Source organism: Antedon mediterranea, chromosome 8, assembly GCF_964355755.1.
Source record: "Antedon mediterranea chromosome 8, ecAntMedi1.1, whole genome shotgun sequence".
Classification (NCBI taxonomy): domain Eukaryota; kingdom Metazoa; phylum Echinodermata; class Crinoidea; order Comatulida; family Antedonidae; genus Antedon; species Antedon mediterranea.
Window position 1 is genome coordinate 25,375,254 of NC_092677.1, and position 26,656 is coordinate 25,401,909.

The window sequence follows — 26,656 nt, forward strand, 5'->3', positions numbered from 1 at the left end:
TTCAATATACAGTATCTTGATTAGCTTGTATTGTATAATTATATAAATTGTTTTTGAAGAAATTAATTTAAAAAATTGATTTCAATTAAAGCTAGCTTGTTCATTGAATATTTGCATTAAGGTTTGCCATACTCAAATTCAAAGACTGGTCTCTCAGTGGGCCGGTTATGTGTGTACTAGTAGACCGGTGGAACCCCCTACTCGTCTCTAAAGATGTACTAGGTTCTTTAAAGTGCACATGAGTCAGATGTGTACATAGGACCTACGGGACCTATCCAAGAAGACTTGTTCTACCACAAGAACCATGGAGTGAGTGAGCCTGGAACCCTTGCCGATGTTATGGCTACGTATTACGGTTCTTAACCACTTGGCCACTTACTCGCTAAGTTAAAGTCCCCAATTGTTTAGGCCAATTAAAAAACCATTAAATTATAAAAATAAAAAGTCTATATCAATATTGTTATTTTTCATAAATGAAAACATTCCATTAATTCTAGAAAGAGTATGACATTAGAAATGAATTGAACCAAGATTTCATATTAACAAAACTTACCAAGATACGTCTGCGATACCTTCCCTTTGCCAGGAATCTTAACGTTGACACGTTGAGAATCTGAGCAGATCGATGTCATCCACGGAACAGGAGGCCATACGCGTGCAGCATTCACGAGACGCCAGGCGTTGAGAAGCCCGAAGCCATGTTTGTGAGAATGGTGAAACCCAGCCTTATTTATATACCATTCTGCGTTGGCCTCATCAACCTTAAATTTGAAAATAGAACAATTTAATTTATAAATTTATAAATTGTCGGCCTGTATATACAGAGTTGACTGTACACTAAAATTTTTTTTTTTTAAGTCTTATTATACATCATAAAATGCTTTTTTATCTCATAAGAAAAATCCTAATTCCTTTTGGGCAGCACGTTTTTTTAGAACAGAGCAATATGATGGCTGTTAATACTATAGATGATATTGCAAATGGATAGTTATAAAAACCCAAAAGATACCAAGTTTTGATATTTCTGCTAACAATTTAATTATCTAAAGTGCTTTATAGATCCATATAGGTGATATGATCATACTCGTAAAAAGTCTTCAATAAAAACACCCAATTATCATGATTAACAATATATTTTTAGTAACAAGATAATTTACTAAAGCCACTATGATTCTGAAACGGTAACATAAATACATAATGCTATTTTTAGTTTAAAATGTACTACATGCGAGTATGTTTGTCCATTTGTGCTAAACGACATTGAGTAAATAAAGCTCTGTCTACACTATGAAACTTTATGTGACAAACAAATGTGATGTGCCCATATATGGACATGATGATGTCATATCACTACCATATTTGGGCATATCACTACCATAATTGGGCACATTACACTAGTTTGATAGTGTAGACAGAGCTTTACATCTGTGTGGAATTTGAAAGTTGCAGGATAATTTAATAACAATAAAGAAGGGAAAGAAATACATTTGCGTTTCTTCCTAAGATAGTGTTTATAATTATATTTGTCAGAAATTATACTCGGTTAAAGCAAATCTGATTCCATATAGAACTATTCAACAGCATTCATTCTATAAGTGGCACATACAATTTTGTAATATTTAATTACTCGTAGAAATGTTTTCCTAGATTTTGGTAGATAAATTAGATCTGAGAATCCCTAGGGGATAATGGAATGCTTAGGGAATATCGTGTGATTAACTACGGAACACACGGAGGAATTTCCTAAAGAACTGGAAATAAAGCAGACATCCTGAAGGGGGCCTATAGTACTGGAGACTTCAAAGTGTAGAATATTACAAGATGGAGGGCACACTGGAGTGGAGTTGTGGCTTTCGGAGTGGAGTGGTGTTTGGTGGTTATGATGCTTGGCTACCAATCCAAGGGTCCTGTGTTTAAGTCCTGTCATATGTCAGGATTTTTTATAATGGCAAATTACAACTCCATTTGTAATTAGACTTTGTTTATGTAGAAAATCTAGTGTATATGTTTGTCTTGTGAACGGGATTGCCACCTTTAAGAAGGATAGTGAATGAATTCACTTATCCTTGCCAGTATGTCTAAATAAATACATTCAAACAAAATAAACTTGGGACTCTATTTGATATGAAAGATTCTTATAATATTATAGTTACATGACATATTCATTATTTCAATCTTTTGAAAGAATGATAGTGAACGAATTCGCTTATGGCTATCGTTGGCAATTTGCCTAATATATATGTAAAAATACTAAATAAGTAATTTACCTTAACTGAAGTGAAAACAATGATGTGTTGTATGTCACGCCACGTGAGGCAAACTCTGGCTTCTAACATCAATCCGATGATACCAGCTGCTAACGGAGCTGCTGCCGAGGTACCGGTATGAGATTCGGTGCAGCCGGTTCCATGACCCGACGTCCAATCAGTTGTTACCTTTAAAAAAACACAAAAATGTGTACTACTGAGTAGGATGCCATAATGGTAAGGGATATTGGATTAACTTTCAGAGTCACACTTTCATTGGATCGTATTTAAAGCTCTGTCTATACTATCAAACTTTATGTGACAAAAAAATGTGATGTGCACATATATGGACATGATGATGTCATATCACTACCATATTTTGGTATATCACTACCATATTTGGCCACATCACACTTTTTTTGTCAAAATTGTTTAATAGTGTAGACAGAGCTTTAGATTGAGGACAAATTTCGTTTTTGTAAAAGCACAAGTTAACGGAGTACTTACTCGAACGTTTCGATCTCTATCAGAGATCCTTCTCAACTGACTGCGGAGTGTTAATGCAGCTTGGTCATTCTTGACGTCATCTGTTGATGACGTCGTACGCCTCCGTGGCGTACGACATCATCAACAGATGACGTCAAGAATGACCAAGCTGCATTAACACTCCGCAGTCAGTTGAGAAGGATCTCTGATAGAGATCGAAACGTTCGAGTAAGTACTCCGTTAACTTGTGCTTTTACAAAAACAAAATTTGTCATCTATACAAAATCGAAGCTAAATGAAATTCTTTCAAGAGAGCTTTAGATTGTTTGTAAATCTTATACATGAATCTTTAATTAAGTATCTATATATTTTTTTAATTGATTTGATTTCAACGTAAATGTGTGAATTTAAACATGCAGAAAAAAAATAATCCTTACTATACTTCGTAGATTGCCACTACCACTGCTGAAGGTTACAGCCAACATCGCTGCACATTCCTCAGCGTAATACGGCATTCGACCCCTCTCATCAATAGCACCTATTTAACGCAAAAACATCTAAAACTAATAAACTAGTAATTATATATTTTTTGTACTACCAGATTATCAGCACTGTATCTAAATTTGTTTAGTATCAAAGGCAAATTCTGTGATACTATATCACATGTGACACATGTAAAAGCCTGTATTATATACCGTAATCTTCCATGATACAGGCATCAACATGTCAAACACATGAGATGCCTAATACCATGATATAGCATCATATGTTTCACAAGTATCGCTAGTGTCATATAGACCATAACCTCAACCCTTAACCTTACATGATACAGGCATCACATGTGAAACACATGAGATAGGCATCACATGTGAAACACATGAGCTGCTGTATTATGGTATTTGCCTATGATACTGGACAATGTTATATATGGAAATAATACAGCACTGAGAATAGGGTACACATAATACATAATACAGCATTTCAAGTATACTGTACTATTGTACATATTTAAAATATTAACACAAGCACAAGTAAATAGATTGATTCAATGTTTACATTAGCAAAGGAAAACTGAATTAGTGTATTACTCACAGAAATCAATTTAGGAATTATTGATTCGATTAACATTTTAAATGTGAGTGTTATAAAGCGATTAAAATAATTCTAATATTCATATTTCCGCTATGTGAAATATTTAGTGATGTTTGTCAGGGGTCACAGGATGTCAGGGGTCACCGGATTGTTTTTCCATGTATCATACACACTGTTTTGTGTCAGTGTCTGTCTCATAGACTTCTACGTTAGACAAACTAAAGCTCTGTCTGCACTATCAAACTTCATGTGACAAAAAAATGATATGTGCCCATATATGGACATGATGATGTCATATCACTACCATATTTAAGCATATCACTATCATATTTGGGCACATCACACTTTTTTGTCAAACTAGTTTGATAGTGTAGATGGAGCTTAAAAGCATACATTATTACAGTAAAAATGTAGTTACTGCAATAATATGAGTAAATTGTCCTTACCAATAGTAACAGTGTATATGGAATTAGCATAACCATCAAAGTTACAGTTATCGTTGTTTTTCCCACCATTTCCGCTGGCGACAACAAATATAGATCCGTAACCTTTCCTGCCAACAGAGACACCATGTTTGAGGGCGGTCTACATAATAGAAAAATAGGAAAAAAAAACCGGTTACGCCAACATTTATGAATGGATACACTGATCCATTATGTTATTTTGTCTCAAGTCGGAGTCCACTAACACATCTATTTCAATTTCAACTCAAATGCATGCACACTATAAATAAACATGACATCATAGACGACCAATTGGAAGTTCCTTAATATAAGTGACATCATACCTGAGCCAATGGATGTGGACCATCTATTGTCTTCCCATCATCATCAGGACCCCAACTAAAAAATGAATTATAAAACATTACATTTTTAGATCTAATAAAGCTGTGTACTTTAACCAATAAACATACTGAAAATTGTAACAATTAACCAAAACAATATCAAGACACATGTATGCAAATTATTTACTGATCACATGTATGCAAATTATTTACTGATCACATGTATGCGAATTATTTACTGGTCACATGTACGCAAATTATTTACTGATCACATGTATGCGAATTATTTACTGGTCACATGTATGCGAATTATTTTACTGATCACATGTATGCAAATTATTTACTGATAACATGTATGCAAATTATTTACTGATCACATGTATGCGAATTATTTACTGATCAAATGTATGCAAATTATTTACTGATCACATGTATGCAAGTTATTTACTGATCACATGTATGCGAATTATTTACTGGTCACATGTATGCGAATTATTTACTGATCACATGTATGCAAATTATTTACTGATAACATGTATGCAAATTATTTACTGATCACATGTATGCAAATTATTTACTGATCACTTACCTACAGCTGTATATATCATTAATTTGCATATATTTATTAAATGCCGTTGCTTCTAGGCTGTCAGTCATTGGTCCATCTAACAACCGGACACCTGTACAGTATGCAAAAAAAAATGCAAATAATTAACACATTCATATTAAAATACTCAATGAAAACAGAGCTTTCGTTAACATATTTGACATGACTGTCATTTACATTGCTCTTGGAATTTATTTTGACCAGTTCATTGTCAGCTCAATACGAACTACACTAACATTGTAAAATTAATTATGTTCATGATACGTACGTTAGTCGTAAGGTGTGACAATATCAAATACTTATCAATAATTACTTGATTCTAGAATTGGATCAATGCATCAAGCGGACACATGTACATGATGATGTCATATCACTACCATATTTGGGCATACAGTATCACTACCATATTTGGGCATATCACTACCATATTTGGGCATATCACTACCATATTTGGACACATCACACTTTTTTTGTAAATAATTACTTTTACTTAATTCTAGAATGAATCAAGCGGACCCATATACTATATGGACATGATGATGTCATATCACTACCATATTTGGGCATATGACTACCATATTTGGGCATATCACTACCATATTTGGGCATATTACTACCATATTTAGGCACATAATCACACTTTGTTTTGTCATTAATTACTTAATTCTAGAATGAATAAATGCATCAAGCCGATTCTCACTGTTTGTTTTACTGCATTAAAAAGAAGGCACACATTAATATCTGTCATACGATGTGCTTTAGGGTGACCTATAAATAAACTACATCCTCTCATGTCACCCTTCAACCTCATTTTTATACGAAATATCTATTACTCATTTAAACATTTACTGTTATTGTATGTTCAATACAATCTTCATAAATATATAATACAAATATATTAACATTGTAGACGTATCCTTGATTGGTTTTTCAACTTTAATTATTAAAAGCAAATCACACACGCTTTCGAGTAATGTTCTTGTATTGTCATGGAAATATTTCTTCAGGGCAATATGTATTATTGTATCATCTTTAATTAAATTATGATGAACTCATACTACAGTAACAAGAGCATTTTGTTTGCACAGAGATTTTCCGAGTTGTTGACTCCGTGTGTATGATATATGCACATGATTGATCTTGGTAGGCCGATTAGAAATTCAATATGAGCGTAAACAAAATGTTCAACAATTATTCAACAATTATTCGTCATTGTGTTCAGGGTGTGTTTAAATTAAAGTAACATTTTCTATAGTGTAAAGATGGATAAAGATGTTGAGTTATTAACGTAAGGGATCGTTATTCTACTGCAGTTACTGAAGTAATTTCATGATATTTTGTTTACTCTTTACAATATCTAGCAAGCTTGTTTCCTTCAACTAAATACATGGTTGATTTCAGTGACTGCTTTAGAAAAATTCATACAAATTAACTAAAATCACAATGTTAATGGAATAAAAAAAAGACATATATTTGCTGCAGTAACTGCAGTAGAATAATGCTGTCATGATCAGTTTGCTTTTCTGCAGTCTTGAAAACAGTCCTGAAATTTAGCAATTGTTTTTATCAATTTGACTCTTAAGCCCCTTTCACACAGAACTGTAATAATGTATTCTTGGAGTATACAGTACATGGAATAAGCCATTACAATGCCAGTATGTTTTTTTTTTGTCAGAATGCATTAATATTACAAGGCAACTATTGTTGTATCCACCATTTGTCATGTCTTGTGTGAAATGGACTTTAGTCTTCCTTCACTTTTCTTTCCATCAAAATGTTCCATTTTGTACAAAACAAATAAATTTAACATGATCCCTAACAATTAGAGTAATGTTTGCTCAACGTGTGGACATACATTCTGAAAATCGAATGTACTAAACATAGGAAATAAACATAATGTTTAAACGTGCTACATTTCAATACCCTGGTAAAAATGTCACTTCCTTGATAGGAAATTAAAGATCATGATATCGAATGAAAGAGTTCGAAGTGTTCCAGTTGACAGAACAATATGTGTCTGTAAAAATTGTAACATTAGTACATACATACTGCTTATCATAAAACGGTAGTTAAATTATATTGAAAACAAAATCGGTTCAATTTAACCTTTGACCTGTAGATGTTACTACTGGCACAAATATCAGAACAACAACATATTTTGTATAGTCTCTCCCAACCCTTAGAAATATACATTTCTAATCTACTGTATCCAATAAACCTTTAACTAAAACATAAAGTAGTATTAAGCTCTGTCTACTATCAAACTAGTTTGCCCAGATATTGTAGTGCTATGCTCAAATATAGTAGTGCTATGCCCAAATATGGTAGTGCTATACCCAAATGTGGTAGTGATATGACATCATCATGTCCATATATATTTTTTTTCTAGAATTAGCAAAACATAGAACCAAACATTTTTTTATCCTGTCAATATGAAACATTTCTTGAATTCATAAATCTTGCTCAAATGCTACAGTATTCACATTCAGCCATTATCCAGAAATTATTATAAATGTTGTATTATATAATATCATATCATTTATTTTGCATATTATTAAAAAAACATACATAAAAACGTAACAAAACTAAATCAATGAGGCAGGATTACTTAAAAGTTGAGAAGTTCTCAACAGAAATACTGTACATAAAATTAAGATAAAAATATTATATAAGAAAAAACCTGAAACATTCATTGAATAATTTAATATTTCATAAACAGCTGCATTTTGAAACAAAACCTACGAAAATAATAATAATAATATTCCATCTGTGAGGACGACAACTTAAGCCAAATTTCCTCATCTCGTCCCGCGAGAAAGAATGCAATTGTGATAATGTCATGACATAAGTGTTCCAAACTGATCTACGAAATGTATAGTGTTCCGTCTACATGTTTTATTGGAAAAATTTAAATAAATTTAAATATTTTAGCACAGAAATAAAATGTTTTGTTCGTTTTCATTGGAACTTGAATAAAATGTATAATATTTGTAGTCATATTATGTATCAAAGCAGATTTAAAAATGTAAGTCTATTTCATGCCTAGCTTCCCTACCTACCCATAAACCGACAATAGCCCTTTCTCCTCGAAGATTGAGGGAGAGATATACCTCGAAAAAGAATTTACAATTGTATTGATTGTAAATTTAAATAAAAATTGTAAATGTCAGGGGTCACGTCTGACTCCACCTCTTCTACCCATAAGATCATGGAATTATTAGCCTCTATGCTACCAATACTGTATGTATTTATTATGCTCTGTCTACACTATTAAACTTTGACAAAAAGTGTGATAGATACTGTATGCCTAAATATGGTAGTGATATGACATCATCATATCCATACAGTTTATGGGCACATCACATTTTTTTATCACATAAGTTTGATAGTGTAGACAGAGATTTACCCATATAGCATGGATAATACTCAATGCTGGAGATACACAATAAAGTACTACTGTACAGTCAATATTGTGGAAGAGTTAATGTGTATACAATCATATGGTTCACAGATCGCAGATTTTTAAACTCTTACACATACACTTATAGTTCACAGATTGCAGATACTGTATTTAAACTCTTACACTAATATCGCTTTCAACTCTGAACTAGATCAACTAGCTAAGGTGCTGCAGCAATTACACGCCTGCATGAACTACTGTAAATATTGACGGTCCAAGAGGCATCATACATTACAGTAAACAATTCACAAACATCCGATGCACAAAAACAAACACTCTATTGTATGTAATGTAAACATAGTATATGGAACATATACTGTTAGCAGCCTGGATAAATTAGCAATTCTTGATCCTGTGAGCCTAACAGTACAAATCAGGCAATTCTGTGACACACATGTACTGTACTCTGTACTGAAGGGCATAAGCCTAACCATAACATAATACAGGCATCATATGTGACACTATATTATAGGCCATAAAGAACCTAACCTATAATACAGGCATCATATGTGACACTATATTATAGGCTATAAAGAACCTAACCTATAATACATGCATCACATGTAACACTATATTACAGATGTAGGCTATAAAGCTTAACCTAACCTTAACATAATACAGGTACAGTATAACATACTCTATAACACTGTATTGCAGAATTGCCTATGATACTGTGATATATACAGTAATGTCTTTGGTGAACACTATGGATAGATCCAATTGCTATAGGTTCTGCACTTGTTTTAACACAGTTAAAACAAATCTATATCAATCAAGGAGACAATTTGTTGGGCCCCGAAACCGTCCTCCTATAAATAGTGTTTCTGGTTCTACTGTAATCTATAGGAGTGGCCTGTCAAAAAGGTTAATCAAATGTACTATTGGCTTCAGTCCTCAATGCCATATACTGTACATCATTTCACATGCACCAGAGTATTATGCTAAACGCAAGTAATTTGTTCAATTACATGCACGAATCATGCGAACTGTCACTTAATAACTAACTACTATTCATTAAATGCCTTTAAAAAGATTGTTATTTTGAGTTAAAAAATTGCAATATGTTGTTCACTGTCATGCAACAAGGACCGTTTGTTCTCTATCAAACATACACTTGATAACACAGCTTGTACCATTCTTTTGTGTTTTAGCTGCTCTTATCATCTTATGGTTAAAAACCGAACAAAAGTCATAAGTGGGTGGTGTTATCAGTTTAATCTTTCCTTTTTTTTTATTAATATAAGGAGATAATTATGTAGTAATGTACTTTAAGACTAGCTCTGTGAACAGCTAAGAAGAACAAAAACAATCATCACGTGCCACTTATACCTGGATAAACCAATTAATGCCAATCCTCTAATAAAGGTATCAATGACTTAACATACCCCCATAAATAAATGGTACAAACTTTTATTATACATGAATTATAGGCTAGGGTACTACAACAGCACAGAAATGTTTCAAAACAAGTGTCAGTTACCTGGATAAACTAGACAATACCAATCCTCTAAGAAGGTATCAATGACTTAACACACCCCCATAAATAAAATGGTACAAACTTTTAATATGTACATCAATTATATACTACTACAACAGCATACAGTAGAAACCATTCACAACAAGTGCCACTTACCTAGATAAACTAGAAAATTATCATCTAAGAAGAAATTGCTAAAACTCCCCCATAAACAAATGGTACAAACCTCATACACATAAACTTTAGGCTACTACAAGAGCCATTCACAACAAGTGCCATACTTTACCTAGATAAACTAAACAACACAAATCCTTTAAGAAGAAATCATTAAAAAAAAACTCCCCATAAATAAATGGTACAAACCTGAGATACGTGAATTATATGCCACTCCAACAGCACAGAAGTCATTCGCAGCAGCAGCTATCTCACCAGCGCACCTCGTTCCGTGACGGTTCTTTGTGCCATCATCTGAAGACTCCGGTGAAGGATCACCATCGTTAGAATTTAGGTCCCAACTTCCTTCTGGACACTACATAAACAAGAAATATTTCTTAGAAAAAATGCCGCTCATCTGACGACAACTACCGTCTACATGCATCTCAATATTTATCAGCAAATGTTTTCATCGACCCTCTTTCCCCGGACGTACTTTGGGGCGTGCGTATGCCCAGTCCGAGTTCAAAATACCAATTTTTTCAGCCGTAGTAAATAATAAGCTACAGTACCACATGGTAACTGTTTCCTAATGCTTCCGTTCTCTTGCACAAACTGCCTAAAGGAGCAGCGCGAAAATTATACAATATTTGCTTAGAAAATGTTATAGATTGTCTGATAATTTAGTTCTTCTGAGTAAACTATAAGTGCAAGTAATTTATCATTTGATGTTTTACGCAAGAATATCTTTAGGTTTTAAAACCAATATTTATCTGATCTGATAATCATTTAATACAATTATGATTATTAGTTAGTTCAAATAACTTACATAATTTGCTTCAATATCTGGATTATTCCATTCTAAACCTGCAAAAGAAATAATAACAATTTTAAGTAAAGCCAATGCTTTTGAATAAAAAGAATGATTTAAGTATTATATTGAGCAACATTTAAAATGTTAGAAAAGCGACCACAGTGGAAATAAGTTACTTGTACTTTTCTGTGTTTTTATCCTTGATCTTGATCAACAGAATGAATAATTTAAACAAATAAAATAACAATATTTTTTTTTTTAAATATACATAGACAAATAATGTTGTATACATGATATGGGTTAACATGATTTTAAGATAATACAACTAGACCACCTAAGGTTTATGCAAATATCTTTAGTAAAAATCACCATGGGGGGATCAAACTCAAATTGCTATAATACTACTGTATTACCAAAATTGCTAGTTAGTAACTGTCTATCTAACTTGCCTTGTCAATATCAATCAGTAGAAAATGTAGATGACAAGGCATTTAAATGACAATTTTGTTAATGGCGCTGAGTAAGTGTGACAGGCGAGTATCTTTGGTTTTAAATGTGGTTCTGTGGACAGTATTTGATTGTACTGTGTTATACCTGCAGTATTTCCAAGAAGGTCATTATTAAAGTTCAGATTTACCAAAACTATGTCAATTGAATATTTAAGGAAGGAAAATATGTTGTCAATGATGCTATTGAACGTTAAAATAAACAAAATAATCTTTTTGTAGCCTTGATTTTAATTTTATTACAATACTTTGTGTTACAATGTTATACGGCCTCGTGGAAGAACACAGACTTTCTGGTGAACGAGTTTTTTCCGTTGCAAAAATGATTGAAAAAAACAATTGAAATGTTTAAATTTTTTATTTATTATTCGTTTTTTTTATTAGAATTGATTTCAATGTTATATGGCCTCGTGGAAGAACACCTTTCTAGTAAACAAGTTTTTTCTGTGGAAAAAATGATTGAAAAAAACAATAGAAAGGTTTCTATTTTTTTAAATATTTATTTATTCTTTCTTTTAATTTTTACCTTCATCTTAATTTTTATTACAATACTTTGTGTTACAATGTTATACGGCCTCGTAGAAGAATACCTTTCTGGTGAACGACTTTTTTCCATTGCAAAAATGAAGATTTTATTATTATTATTATAACGGGTTAAAAAGCAAACAGAATGTACTGTACTGTAATTACTGCAGTAGAATAATTTTGACATGATCCCTTATGTCTTGACAATATAAAGCTATAATCTGTCACAATCAAATATTTACATTTAATATATTCATTAATCTATCAATTTACTTTGATTTGACTTGACTAGAAGAGTAACAGTATGCCATCACAAATCATGTGACCTCTCATAACTGTTTCAATAATTTATGTGAATTTCTTTATCTATAAAAATTGTACTAATAATAATAATAATAGTTCATTCTTATATAGCGCTCTAAAAGCAAGCTCTCAATGCTCTGAACATTATTACCCCTGTCATTTTTTGGATCAAACGCGTATGGAAACATACTATACTCCCATAATGCAGCTAGTGATCAGCGCAAAGTTGTGTCTTGATCTAACCGGGTACCCATTTATACACCTGGGTGGAGAGAGGCAAACGTAAGTAAAGTATCTTGCCTAAAGAATACAAGCAATGCGGCGAGAGTTGGATTCGAACCTCGGTCTCACGATCAGTAGTCAATCAGTGTAACTACTATTATAACGAAGATGTATACCTCAGTTTTTTTTTTCAGTTTTCCCACTTGGATGCAGAGCAATGACGTACTGTAAGCGCGACTCAAGTAATTATGACCAATCATCACGCGACGTATCATCCGAACTATCGCTTGTGATTGGTCAACTCACTTGATTGTGCTTTGCATTGCCTGGAAAACTGAGATAAATGACGGCTGTTGTTTACTGTACTTTACAATACATACAACAAGCTGTTGTAATATACAGGATTTATTAGTAGTTTTACCATTGTGTTGTATATAATAAAAGCAATTCAATGATGCACCACTATCGTTGCAGTCAATGATTCAATACAGTAAAACTCAATGATGTATTTGATATCATATTGTGCATTTGTGTTAAGATTACATGCAGACAGTCTAGTGTTAAGTTTATCATCAATAATTCATCATCCCTGTCAATATTTAAAAGCAAGTTCCACTTCATTAGTTTTTAGTTTCAAATTTTCCTTTCATTATTTCTTTGCATTGCATAATATAATACAGTAGAGAAATTATACTAAGCTTTATATACTACTGTAGTGCTGTTTCTACTGTATTGAGAATGGTGCTCCTTGTAAATATTTTGATTATAAAATGACGATACAATTAAAAACAATTAATAAAAGGTTGAGTTTTAATAGCAGCTAGTTAAACACAATAGGCTGAGGATTGGTTAATAAAGTACTACATGATTAATATCATGTGTAGTACCATATAAATCCCCTTCATATCTCTCTGACCTTCTTCCTCTTCACATACCTTCCCGTTGCCTTTGCTCGTCTTAAAAAAATCTCCTTTCCATTCCGACTTTTAACACTAAAACATATGGCTTTTAGCACCTTCACTTCTGCTGCCTCACGCTTATGGAATGACCTACCCGCCTCTATTAGATCATGTTCGTCTACTATCGCCTTTATATCTGCCTTGAAAACTCATCTTTTTCTTCAGATTGAGCTCTCTCATACTGCTGGAATTGGCGCGTTATAAATTCGTACTATTATTATTATATTAATAATAGCATACCATATTAGCTTACAGTACTAGAGAAGAGTAAAGGGAAATTTACACAGTCGAGTGGTAACGGTTAAACAAATTTAGAAACTATGTTATTCCTTATGATCATTTACACACAACGCAGAGCGGATGGGCGGTTTCTGCTTAGGATAGATTTACAGTCGAGTGGTAACGGTTAAAAAAGTATAGAAACTATGTTATTCCTTGTGATCATTTACACACAACACAGAGCGGATGGACGGTTTACGCTCAGGATAGATACAGATTCTACAGTACATGGGACAAGTCAGGCGTTTTTTCCGCTTACCGTTACCGCTCGTCTTTGTAAATTGGCCTTAATTAAAGGTACACATTTTGAACCAAAGTGTCCCGTGAATCGGGGTCAGATGTCAGTAGATTTTTACATTACATAACATTATTTTTTATTGTTAAGGATTTTGAGTGATTTATCTGGCAGCTATAAATACATTAATGTTTTATAGCAACCAGTAGAAAAGTTTAACTTTCAACAATAAAACACTTGTGATATCCCAGAAGGATTATAGCAATTCATTTAGTGACATTTTTTTAAAAACGATTTTATCTTTTTTTTTTTTAATTGTAATCATGGAGATGTTTTGATTTTTTATATGCTTTTCAGTCATGCTTTTAAATTTACTGTATTTTCTCCCAATACATGAAAAATACTCACTTTTGTCTGAAAAAACCAACAATTATACCAAAAAAAAGACTATTTTTAAAGATACAGTATCACTATCAATAAAAAAAATATTTTGTTACATTTTTTTGTTGTTGAATATGCCATTTTAATGTCACATATTAACTTTGAGTTTGACCAACAATTCGATTGAAAGAAAACTTTAATTTAAATTTTAAAAATAGTCAAATTGTCTGTCAGACAATGGGTTTTTGGTTAAATTTAACTGTTTATTTTGTCTCTTTTTATAGGTGAAATCATGATATTTTTTTTTCATTTTTGAATAAATTCAATAAAACTTCGAATCACATATTCATAAGTCTGATTTTATAAATCTTTATTTTTTATGATTTTGACGGACAACACATCTTTAAAATCTCACCTAAATCCTGTTGGCTTTCAGAAAATTGGATTCTTATTTTTTCTCTTAGTGTTTTTTCCCCTGATTAAAATTTTGGACAAATACGGCCATATAAACATTTTCTTTCACTAATTATTTTCGTGACAAATAATATCTTTATAATTGATCCAAGGAATAGGATGAACAAAGTAGAGCTCAAATATTGATAAGGACAAGATATTGATGTAACTTTATTTTCATATCTTTGGACTACTACCAGTAAAATGTCCTTCGTTTTATCTAATTCCTTCCTCTACTCAACAACAAAATTTCTTCCAGTAATGAAGTTCCTCAATATTTGATACTTTTTTGTTACAAAGGGATGTACAGTACTTTTTAAGGAAATACTTGGTTATAAATTGTTATTGTTAATATAATTAATTGTGACCACATTTATAAATAGCATCTGTTTTTTCCCACAAGCAGATGTACAGTAAGGAAAGGAAATACTGTAGTACAATCCATTTTAAACTTTCCCTGCTTAAAATTACAAGGATCATTGTTGATTCACAATAATTAAAGCCCCCTTCCCTACGTTTTTTAGATCTAATTTAAGATCACAAACTATATTTAATGTAAAAATAATACTATGGTCCTATTGCGATAACTTTTTTCGTCTTTAAACGGTTTAATATAAAATAAATCGATTCTAATAATTATAGCGGCCCGCTATAAATCCCAAAATGCATTGCGCGCGGATTGATATTTTTGTTTTTCACCTGTAATTCGCCCACTTTTCGATCGATCGTGAAGCCAAAACAAATGGAAGACTCCTAACTTTTCAGCGAAAATACCGGGTTTTCCCCAATTTGTATCAACGGAGTCTGGCAAAAATAGAAAGACAATTAATGCAGCAACTATACAACGTCAGGCTAGGTATATAGCTAGCGTACGATGTTCGTACGTTATCGATGTTTACCAGCTAGGCCTACAAAACTAAGCCTAGCTAGGCTAGGCCTAAGACCGTCCACGAGATGTCGATCGCCGCGAGCTACTTAGGTAGTGCATTGTTTCTCACTTTTTATCATAATTTACCATAAAACGTACATTTAAGACAAGGAATGACATGGTTTAATGTTTTTAAAGTGATATATGTATTATTTTCCAAAAAACGTCCAAAATTGCAGGGAAGGGGTCTTTAAGTAAAACACCTCCTTGTCTTTATTTGGTCCCGAAGGTTTCCCCATTTAAAGGAAATAAGGGTTCTAAAGCTCTGTCTACACTATCAAAATATTTCCACAACAAAATGTGTGATGTGCCCAAATATGGTAGTGATATCTCCAAATATGATAGTGACATGACATCATCATGTCTATATATGGCCACATCACTTTTTTTTTGTCACAAAAAAGTTTGATAGTGTAGACAGAGCTTTTGTATTAAATTCTAATATCAAAGACCATACAGAAAAGGAAGCGTCACTTGCTGTAGCATGTACATTATGTGATGCTTTTATTAAATATGTCACATGGGACTATATTTAACTTTAACATTTAAAAATAAATCCATGATACAAAATACATGCATTTTTGTTTATTTATAATAAAATATTAATTTTTCAATCTAAAACAACAAATTTAGCATTTTATTCAAATCTTGTATCTATCTTGTTCAATTTTGCTTTATTTATTGTAAACAGATCTGTTGCGTTTAAAACTTTTTCACATTTGTGAAGAACGTAATGGTATTGTCAATTTGAATGGTAAATTGCTTAATTACGGTAATGACTTTAGAAGATTTAAGCGAATTCTCACGGGAAAACGTTCGCAAATGTTTCAATGTTCCAGGAAATTATGAAATCTTACAGTAAAACCATTCATATCCTTTGAGAAATTGCACTAAATCTGAATTATTTGTAAAAGATATGAATATAGCAAAAACAACATAACATTTTTTAACATACCATAAATAATTTTTATTACTGAAAAAATATAATTTGTTTTAAATGCAAGTAATCTAAATAGTTTAAATTTGAATTTGACATTTTTTTCCATTAAAAAAATCAATTTTAAACATGGAAATCAGAGAATATTAATAACAAAATACCAAAGTGTAATCCTTGCCATTTGATTGGTTGATTTGTATCACATGCCATGCATTATTTGGATCTATCCTCATGGTTAGTGACACACTATTGCACATTTAGGTTTTTGTAAACCTTTTGATAATTTTGAGTAAAGCTCTGTCTACACTATCAAACTTTATGGGACAAAAAGTGTGATGTACCCAAATATGGTGGTGATATGACATCATGTCTATATATGGGCACATCACATTTTTTTGTCACATAAAGTCTGATAGTGTAGACAGAGCTTAAGACTGGCGACTGGTACACATTGTACAAAATCCAATTCCAAGCAAAATTATTAAAGACAGTTTTATGAATACAATTAAGCTACAGAATTTTCAATCTTCTGAAAAAATTAATTTGTTTTTGGTATGCAAACAATTTGATTGAATCTGAATTGAAAACAGAATCTTTCAAAAATTAATGATTTTAAAATACACATACAGAAGAAAATCATACCTTCATTTTTGATTCAATATTATTTTTCAAATTTCTAAAATTTCATAATCTTCACTTGATAAATCAACATTTTGCGTGAGAATAGCACATCGGGCAATTTTCTTTTATTAAAGAAATTCGGACAAAAGATATTTGCATTTAAATTAGAAGCCATATTGTGCATTTTATTGCGATCAACATATACTGTAACTTTTACATAAAACGTATAACCTTCAGTAAAATATTGCACACAAATCCCATTAACATGAGGATTGCTTTTATTAAAAATTTAACAAAAGATTTCATTGGCAATCTTATCAAAAGAAAACAAATGTATGCACTGTAAAATTTTAACAAAATGATTCTACTGTAGAGAAGTCACTACCTCCCCTGTGTTTATTAAGGGGGGGGGGGAGAGAGAGAGATGGGAGGGGATGTACATTAACCATACTAATCATTATATTGTTTATTAATTAATAATAATAATATCCTGGATTTATAGATTTATATAGCGCCTAATGTTGTAAAACCTCTAAGTGCTGAACATTATTACCCCAGTAATTTTTTTTTTTTGATCAAACACGTATGGAAACATACTCTCATAATGCAGCTAGTAATCAGAGCAAAGTTGTGTCTTGATCTAACTGGTACCCATTTATACACCTGGGTGGAGAGACACAAATGTAAGTAAAGTATCTTGCCTAAAGGATACAAGCAATGCGGCAAGAGTTAGAATCGAACCTCGATATCACAATCAGTAGTCGAACGTCCAACACACTGCGCCACACGCCCTTATTACCGTGACATTGATAACCTCATATTAAAAATAAATATTCAAAATTAAATAGAGAATATGGAGACAAAAGACAGTTATAAACCTGCAAAAAGGCAGGTGACAAGTTAGACAAGGTAGATAGATAATGTAGGCCTCATAAACTTTACATCAAAACAAAGTAATTTTATAAATGGTTAATGCAGTAACTGCAGTACAGTAGACTTAGTATTAGTAAATTTTACATGATGTTTTCCTTTCCCAAGTACAGTACTATACAGTACAGGAATGAGTCTCTCCTTGCATCATTCCAATAGGGAATAGGAATAGCTTTGTAATTATTTTTAGTATCATGTTTTATTTCATCAAACAATGGTTGTACAATCCGAGAACATTTTCACGACTTTTTTTATTGAAATCATTCGTACCCTACATGCTTTCATATCATGAACTGAACATAGTGAGGGTGTGTGGCTCTGTGTGTTGGACGCTGGATTACTGATTATGAGATCGTGGTTCGAATCCAACTCTCTCTACAATTTCTTGTATCCTTAGGAAGACACTTTACTTACATTTGCCTCTCTCTACTCAGGTATAAAATGAGTTTGATCAAGACACAACTTTGCGCCGATTACTAGCTGCATTGGGAGTATGTTTCCATATGTGTTTGATCCAAAAATGACCAGGGTAATAATGCTTGTGAAGCGCCTTTGAGCATGATTACTCATAAAAAGGGCGCTATATAAATATGGTATTATTATTAATAACATAAATGTGTCCAATTACTGGACCGTACCATTTTGCTATCGTGGGAAGCCGTCCGTTAGCATGCTGTCTGATGCTGCAATGCATAAAAATAATAAAAATAATTGTATTCTTACCATCGTCAATGACAGCTATGACAACGCCCGTCCCTGTTATATTATACTCCCATAATTTGGTGACATTTATATCCATCTCTGGGTATTTGTCATTATGCTATGGAAATAAAAAACAAGTTTTCGTTAGTATTTTATACTCTGAATGATACGTTGTTTTATATAGACAATGTTTATTACATTCAACTACATTTAAATGCAATACAGCAGACTTCTATTAAGTGTCTGATCTAAAGCTCTGTCTACACTATCAAACTAGTTTGACAAAAAATGTGTGATGTGCCTAAATATTTAGTAATGTGCCCAAATATGGTAGTGATATGTTTAAATATGGTAGTGATATGACATAATCATGTCCATATATGGGCACATCACATTTTTTTGTCACATAAAATTTGTTATGTATATAATAAATAATGCAGGTACAGTATTGCCCTTCTTTCGGAAAGTTTCCCTTTAATTTAATCCATTGATTCAAGAACATGTGTATCGAGTCCCGTTTTTTTTTTTTTTTTGCAATTATGTGTGTGTACATAATATATTATCTATTTATTATTTTAATAATAATTGTCAATCTTCATGAAGAATTTCTGTTGTTATTTTATATGATGATGATGGACAAATAAAGCATTTCAGTATTCAGTACATACTGCTACAGTATTTTATTCATTACAATAGATTTGTAGGAAAACGAATTTATAAATAGAATATTATTATTAATTATGCCTTCGTTTTTATTTTTTTTTATTTATTCAATTTCTGCCATATACATACAAAGAAGACAAAACAATTATAAAAGGAGGCACGGAAAGACCAAACAGGTGCTAAACACCTATGCTAGTTGGTCAACCCAGAACAGAGAAAAATAAATAAATTACGTTCTACAATAAAAGCATCGACAAGAAAGCGACCAACTACACACATTTTCAATATCAAAATTATTTAAAAAATAAATATTGAGATAATTAAGTAATTTGGTTTTGTTGTTCTTTAAACTAATCAGGGCCTTAATTGTGTCCATGTCCTTTCTCGATGGTTTAAAGTATTATTATTAACAGAATGTGTTTGCAATTGTTGAGAGATGTATCTTTAATAAATATTTTTTATTTCTTAATAGAATAAATAAGAGAAGCCTGATAATTTTTTTTCATTTGTCCGAAAAGTAGTGTAGTTTATATCGGTTCAGTACAACTACTGTAGTGGCACTGCATAGTATCTTTATAACATCCAGTACATTTTGTCCAGGTTCCTTTTATTTTTCTAAGTAGTACTATAGTTCCTGTTTCTTTTCTTATCTTATTTGTGCAATTGTGAAAACATGAAAAGTATACTAAGTGTCCCTTTATGAAAGTTTTTATTTATGTGCTTTTTAATCATTGTATGTCATTATTCAAATAATACACTGTGCATGCTGCATAATTTTTGTTTTGCCATTTGATTGGTTGATTTGTATCACATGTCATGCATTATTTCGATTCATCCTCACGATTAGGGATACACTATTGCACATTTAGGTTTTTTAACTTTTGAGAAGTTCTGTCTACACTATCAAACTTTTGTGACAACAAAATGTGATGTGCCCATATATAGACATGATGATGTCATATCACTACGAAGCACATCACACTTTTTTTGTCAAACTACATACAGTAGTTTGATAATGTAGACAGAGCTTTAAGCGAGACTGAATTAATTTCTGTTTTCTGGTGCTGTAGGCCTACTGTAGGTAGTCCTACAGGAAAACATACACCCATTGATTCAAGAACATTGTGTACCGAGTCTCATTGCAAATTGTGCCTGCTGCCAGCCTAGAAAAACAAATTATGCATGCAAGCCTTTGTTCCCATCCTCATCAGAAAGCTATTGAGTACAATGAAATTATGACTACTATTATATCTGAGTAAGCTTGTTGAATAACCTTTCATTAATCAATACCTTGGCTGCTCAGACAATTTACCTTCAACTTTTAATTTGAACAGAACAAACGCAACAAAGCTATTTAAGGACACACAAATCAATTGTATACAGTACGTACTGTTACACAGTACTGTAGTAGAACAATACGTATCGTAGAAAAACAAATTTATATAGAATATTAATTATTTTATATTTAATTTAAAAAAAAAAATAATAAGTATGAAAATGGAAATTGTAATGTAATGTGAAGAAAAATTACTTGTAAATTAAACTTTTTTTCGTTTAATATGAACAAAATAAACGTAACAATGCTCAAAGTAGACACAAATAAATTGTCTACAGTACATACAGTACTGCTATTTTACACATTACAATAGATTTGTAGGAAAAGAAATTAATAAATACAATATTAATTTGTCTTTGTTTTTCTTTATTTATTTTATTTTTTCTATCCTTGTCTACTGTACTGTATGTAAAAAAATTGTATTTTTTCTGTTATCCAATTAGTGTACTGACAGTTGAAACTTACAAATATTGTTTTATTTTTTTTATTTTTTTATTTTATTTTATGTCTTTAGGCAATGTGGCCAAGGATTACCAATAGAGAATTAATCACTGTCCTATCAGATAGGTGGTAATCCCCCTGATACATGGGCTATTGTGTGAACCAGTTCACCGGGGTAAATACTAATAAATACTTATAAAAATCAAAAGAAGTGTTTACATATTTTTCTCAAAAAATTAAATTGTTTTTTTTTGTATTAAACATAAAAAAAAGGTTAATCAAATTGTTTTGTCAGATCCTTGATTTGTTCCCTAGAATGTAACCTTGTGTCAACATAATAAGACATAAATGGTAGTAATATATGCAACTTTCATTTTCAGAAAAAAAAATCAATATGTCCCAATTTGGAGCCATTTTTTTCAAAACTGCCCTTAAATTTAAATCAGGTTCTTAATCATGTCCATGTCCTTTCTTGATGGTTTGTAAGTAACATGTCATATGTACAGTATGTGCAATCGTTTATGCTTGGTTCCCACTAGCGACGCAACGCAAGGACGTAACGCAACGCAAGTGAGTTGACCAATCTCATGCGATGGATTATTCGCTTGTGATTGCTAACTGTCTATAACTTTGCTTGTCATTGGTTAAAACGCTTGCGTTGCGTTTACGTCCTTGCATTACGTTCTAGTGGGAACCAAGCTTAAGAGATGCATCTTCAATTATTCTATTATTATAGAAGAATAAATAAACAAAGGGAAGCCTGATATTAAATGAGTATATGATAAAAGCATTGTAATGTGAATTGATTGATAAATTACACTGTAATTTTTTTCATTTGTCCGAAAAGTAGTGTGCTAGTTGGTATCAGTTTAGTACAACTAACAAACAGACTTATCTTTATAGCATCCAATACATTTTGTCCAGGTTCCTTTTATTTTTCTAAGCAGTACTATAGTTCCTGTTTCTTTTCTTATCTTATTTGTGCAATTGTGAAAAGTAACTATTTAAACCATGGACATATTCAATTTATAGGTCCATGCTTAAACCATGGAGGTACAGGTAATAACAATAATACTTTAAATAGTTCATTCGTATAGCGCATATAAGCAACCTCTTAATGCCCTGCACATTATTGCCCCAGTTTAACCAATACCCATTTTATTATATACTCCTAGTTGGAGAGAGGCAAATGCAGGTAAACAGTCTTGCCTACAGTAGATACAAGTAATGCAACAAGAGTTGGATTCGAACCACGATTTCTTGATCAGTAATCCAACGTTCAAAGCATTGCGCCATGTATACAGTACCTCCATGCTTAAACTGGACAGAAAGTCCACTATTTTAAAACTTTGATAAGAATAGTAATACCTGTATAAAAACTCATACACTCTTTTGGTATAATTAAGCTACAGTACAGTAGATAAATTGTATTGATTTGATTTTTTTTTGTAAGTGTCATGAGCACTCTTATATAAAGTGGTACAATATGTGCTCCATATTAATAATATTATTAGTACTTCTTTTGGTATAATTAAGCTACAGTAGATTTTGTATTGATTTGATTTTTTTTTGTAAGTGTCATGAGCACTCTTATATAAAGTGGTACAGTATGTGTGCCACATTAATAATATTATTAGTATAGTACTATTACATTGCAAATTCAATCCTGAAGATGAATCCATTTTGAACCTTTTTTTTTCTCAGTTTGTTTTATTACACTGCAGTAATATTGTACTTAGCATTTAAAGGTTATGTTTCTCCTATTATTTCATTGCTTTCTGTTCATCATATTTTAAAATATTATTGATACTGAATATTTATGTCATAATGGTAAGCACAGTTTTGATGGCTACTTAAACAGACACTGCTAGATTGAACTGTACGTAGTCCAACATCTAATTACTGTATGTTCAAGGGTTAGTTTTAATGGATCACTAAAGCTCTGTCTACACTATCAAATTTATGTAATGTGCCCATATATGGACATGATGATGTCATATCACTACCATATTTGTGCATATTCCTACCATATTTGGTCATATCACACTTTTTTTTGTCAAATTTGTTTGATAGTATAGACAGAGCTTAAGAGCCAAACATTCTACGATTATATAGCGTGTAATATCACGATATGAGCCGAATCGTGACTTATGATTGCACATACTGTAAAAAATGCATATTAAAATTAAAGCACAAAATGTACAAACAAATCGTGAAGAATGTGACATCAATATTCATCACTGTTTCAAAGATCAGATATTGTTGTCAATATCATCACGTACAATATGTTGCATATTTCAAACATGAAACAGATTTACTGAAACTACTGTATTATGAGAAGTATAGTGTCTTATAACAGTACAGTAGCACAGTGTTAAGCTCTGTCTACACTATCAAAGTAGTTTGACAAAAAAAGTGTGATGTGCTAAATATGGTAGTGATATTCCTAAATATGGTAGTGATATGACATCATCATGTCCATATATGGGCACATCTCATAAAGTTTGATAGTGTAGACATACTTTAGCTGTAAATAGTTCGGTAATTTGTTAATTTTGCAAATGTAATTTCTGTTCATTCTAGGCCTTTTTATTTTTATATCTGTATTTTGTATCATCATTGTATAAAACGACATTTAACTGCTGCATGGAGACTTTAAATTTATATTACAACTTTCAAAAAACAATTAAATCAGGATCATAATTTTAGGTAAAATGGTTAATAAAACACTAAAAATAAAATATTGACACTCCATCTAAGTTAAGTATTGTACTTTTTGCTCTTTAGTTTCTTTTTGTACAATCCGTTTCCTTATAATAAAATTGTTTTATTTTTTCCTTTTTATTTTCTATTTATACTTTTATTTTGCACTGACTGACTGCAGAACATTTATTTTTCTTTACTCATCAAGTTGATACTGCATACAGTAGTTATCGGTACAGTTTATCCTTACAGTGTTTATTGCAGTTTATAAGGTCAACATTATTTTACTGCAGTTACTGCAGTAATTACTGTACATTTTCTTTCTTTGTTTATGTGTCATTCACTGCAATAAACAGTAGGCTGTATAATGATGAATACGGAAAAAGCTTCCTAAAATAATTTCATAAACAGGTTTAAACAGTAAACAAATGTACAGTAGTTACTGCAGTAAAATAATTTTTATTGATACTTTTAATTTATGCCTTTAATAATTTAAACTTATCACTGAAACAAGCTACAGTAAAATTATGTGTATTACTTGAATGCAATATTGTCACTTTAAAAGTTTTGCTAATAATTTGCTTGATTAATCTTTTGTTACTAAAAACTGCAAAGTCACTCACAAGTTTAAACTAGTTGTAGCTCCGAAATATCTCATTAATAATAATAATATAATAATCTTGTGTTTTAAAAGTGTTTATAATTGGGTCAATCTTAGAAAAATAGAGTGGCTATTATTAAAGTATAAATTTAGCTAAATTACATAATGTATTATTTTAGTCATTACTTTAGTAACTGTATTGTAACCTGTTTCGATTCATTAAACCAGTCTATTCATGTTTACCGTTTTTTAACAATGATTTAAAAATAACTATGTGGCACTTCATTTTATGGTCCCATAAACTATTTATTTCCTTTTATCATAATTTCCAAAGAGTTAGAAATAGAGCACAGAATATTATCCTGAAAAAAATTAGAGTTTTATTTTTAAAAGTTTTTTAAAGAAATTGGTTTCAAAAATAGACCGCCAGAGTACCGTACGCTTGGTTTTAACTTTGACGCAATAAAATGACATACTGTTCTCGGCACAATGTACTGCACCTGTACAGTTGACCAATCACAAACATTAACAAGCAACAGTTTGGGTGATCTCATCATCATGATTGGTCAAATTTCTTACGGCACGCTTATAATATAGACTTGTGTTGAACTACTGTATATCATTAAACTGTATTTACTGACATTGTATATTAATATTTGGGCACATCACTACTATATTTGGGCACATCACACTTTAAGCTATTTAACTAAAAAAAGTATCTGCAGTAGAACATCAGATTCTGATAGGACAAAAGAATGATGTTTTCCTTTCCCGAGTACAGGAATGATATCACTACCATATTTAAGCATATCACTACCATATTTGGGCACATCACTACTATATTTGGGCACATCACACTTTAAGCTATTTAACCAAAAAAATTATCTGCAGTAGAACATCAGATTCTGATAGGACAAAAGAATGATGTTTTCCTTTCCCGAGTACAGAAATTATATCACTACCATATTTAAGCATATCACTACCATATTTGGGCACATCACTACTATATTTGGGCACATCACACTTTAAGCTATTTAACCAAAAAAATTATCTGCAGTAGAACATCAGATTCTGATAGGACAAAAGAATGATGTTTTCCTTTCCCGAGTACAGAAATTATATCACTACCATATTTAAGCATATCACTACCATATTTGGGCACATCACTACTATATTTGGGCACATCACACTTTAAGCTATTTAACCAAAAAAAGTATCTGCAGTAGAACATCAGATTCTGATAGGACAAAAGAATGATGTTTTCCTTTCCCGAGTACAGGAATGATATCACTACCATATTTAAGCATATCACTACCATATTTGGGCACATCACACGTTTTTTGATAGTGTAAACAGAGCTTAATATTATGTTAAGAATGGACATGTACTGTAATTATATTAAGGAGAATTAACATTAGACATGAATATGTTTATATTACAACTTTAACAGCCTGTAGAAAGTCACAGTGCAAAGCAACTACAGTATAATAATACTCGCAGTGCTCTCATCATACAATAATGTTATGTGCAGATAATATTCAATAAATCAATTTTATTGTAAACAATACAAACGAAAGCAGCTACAGTATACACTGCTGTACTGTGATGCAGCATTACCTGTACTACAGTACCAATATTTTATTTTCGCTATATTTTTTTTTTAATAATTCACAAAAAATCTAGCAGCAGCAGCTGAATTGTGTATGTTAAAGATGTATTGCCCCTTGAAAAACAAAAAATGAAGGTCAAAATATTCTATATTTAAATTGTGGCCATATCAAAGTAATATTAAAGTTATTCACTTTAAGTCGA

General features: G+C 31.6%; 1 protein-coding gene across 1 annotated transcript in view; it reads right to left on the reverse strand.

Annotated features, from left to right (window-relative positions):
* The window catches only part of LOC140057514 (proprotein convertase subtilisin/kexin type 7-like), a 67,746-nt gene that overhangs the window by 30,471 nt on the left and 10,619 nt on the right, over positions 1–26,656 (reverse strand). Inside the window, exons 3-11 of the mRNA XM_072103209.1 lie at positions 19,122–19,218; positions 11,135–11,172; positions 10,516–10,681; positions 5,198–5,288; positions 4,612–4,666; positions 4,271–4,409; positions 3,170–3,270; positions 2,268–2,435; positions 554–761 (exon numbers count right to left, since the gene is read on the reverse strand). Of these exons, the coding sequence (XP_071959310.1) occupies positions 554–761; positions 2,268–2,435; positions 3,170–3,270; positions 4,271–4,409; positions 4,612–4,666; positions 5,198–5,288; positions 10,516–10,681; positions 11,135–11,172; positions 19,122–19,218 (1,063 nt within the window). The remainder of the gene's footprint in view (positions 1–553; positions 762–2,267; positions 2,436–3,169; positions 3,271–4,270; positions 4,410–4,611; positions 4,667–5,197; positions 5,289–10,515; positions 10,682–11,134; positions 11,173–19,121; positions 19,219–26,656) is intronic.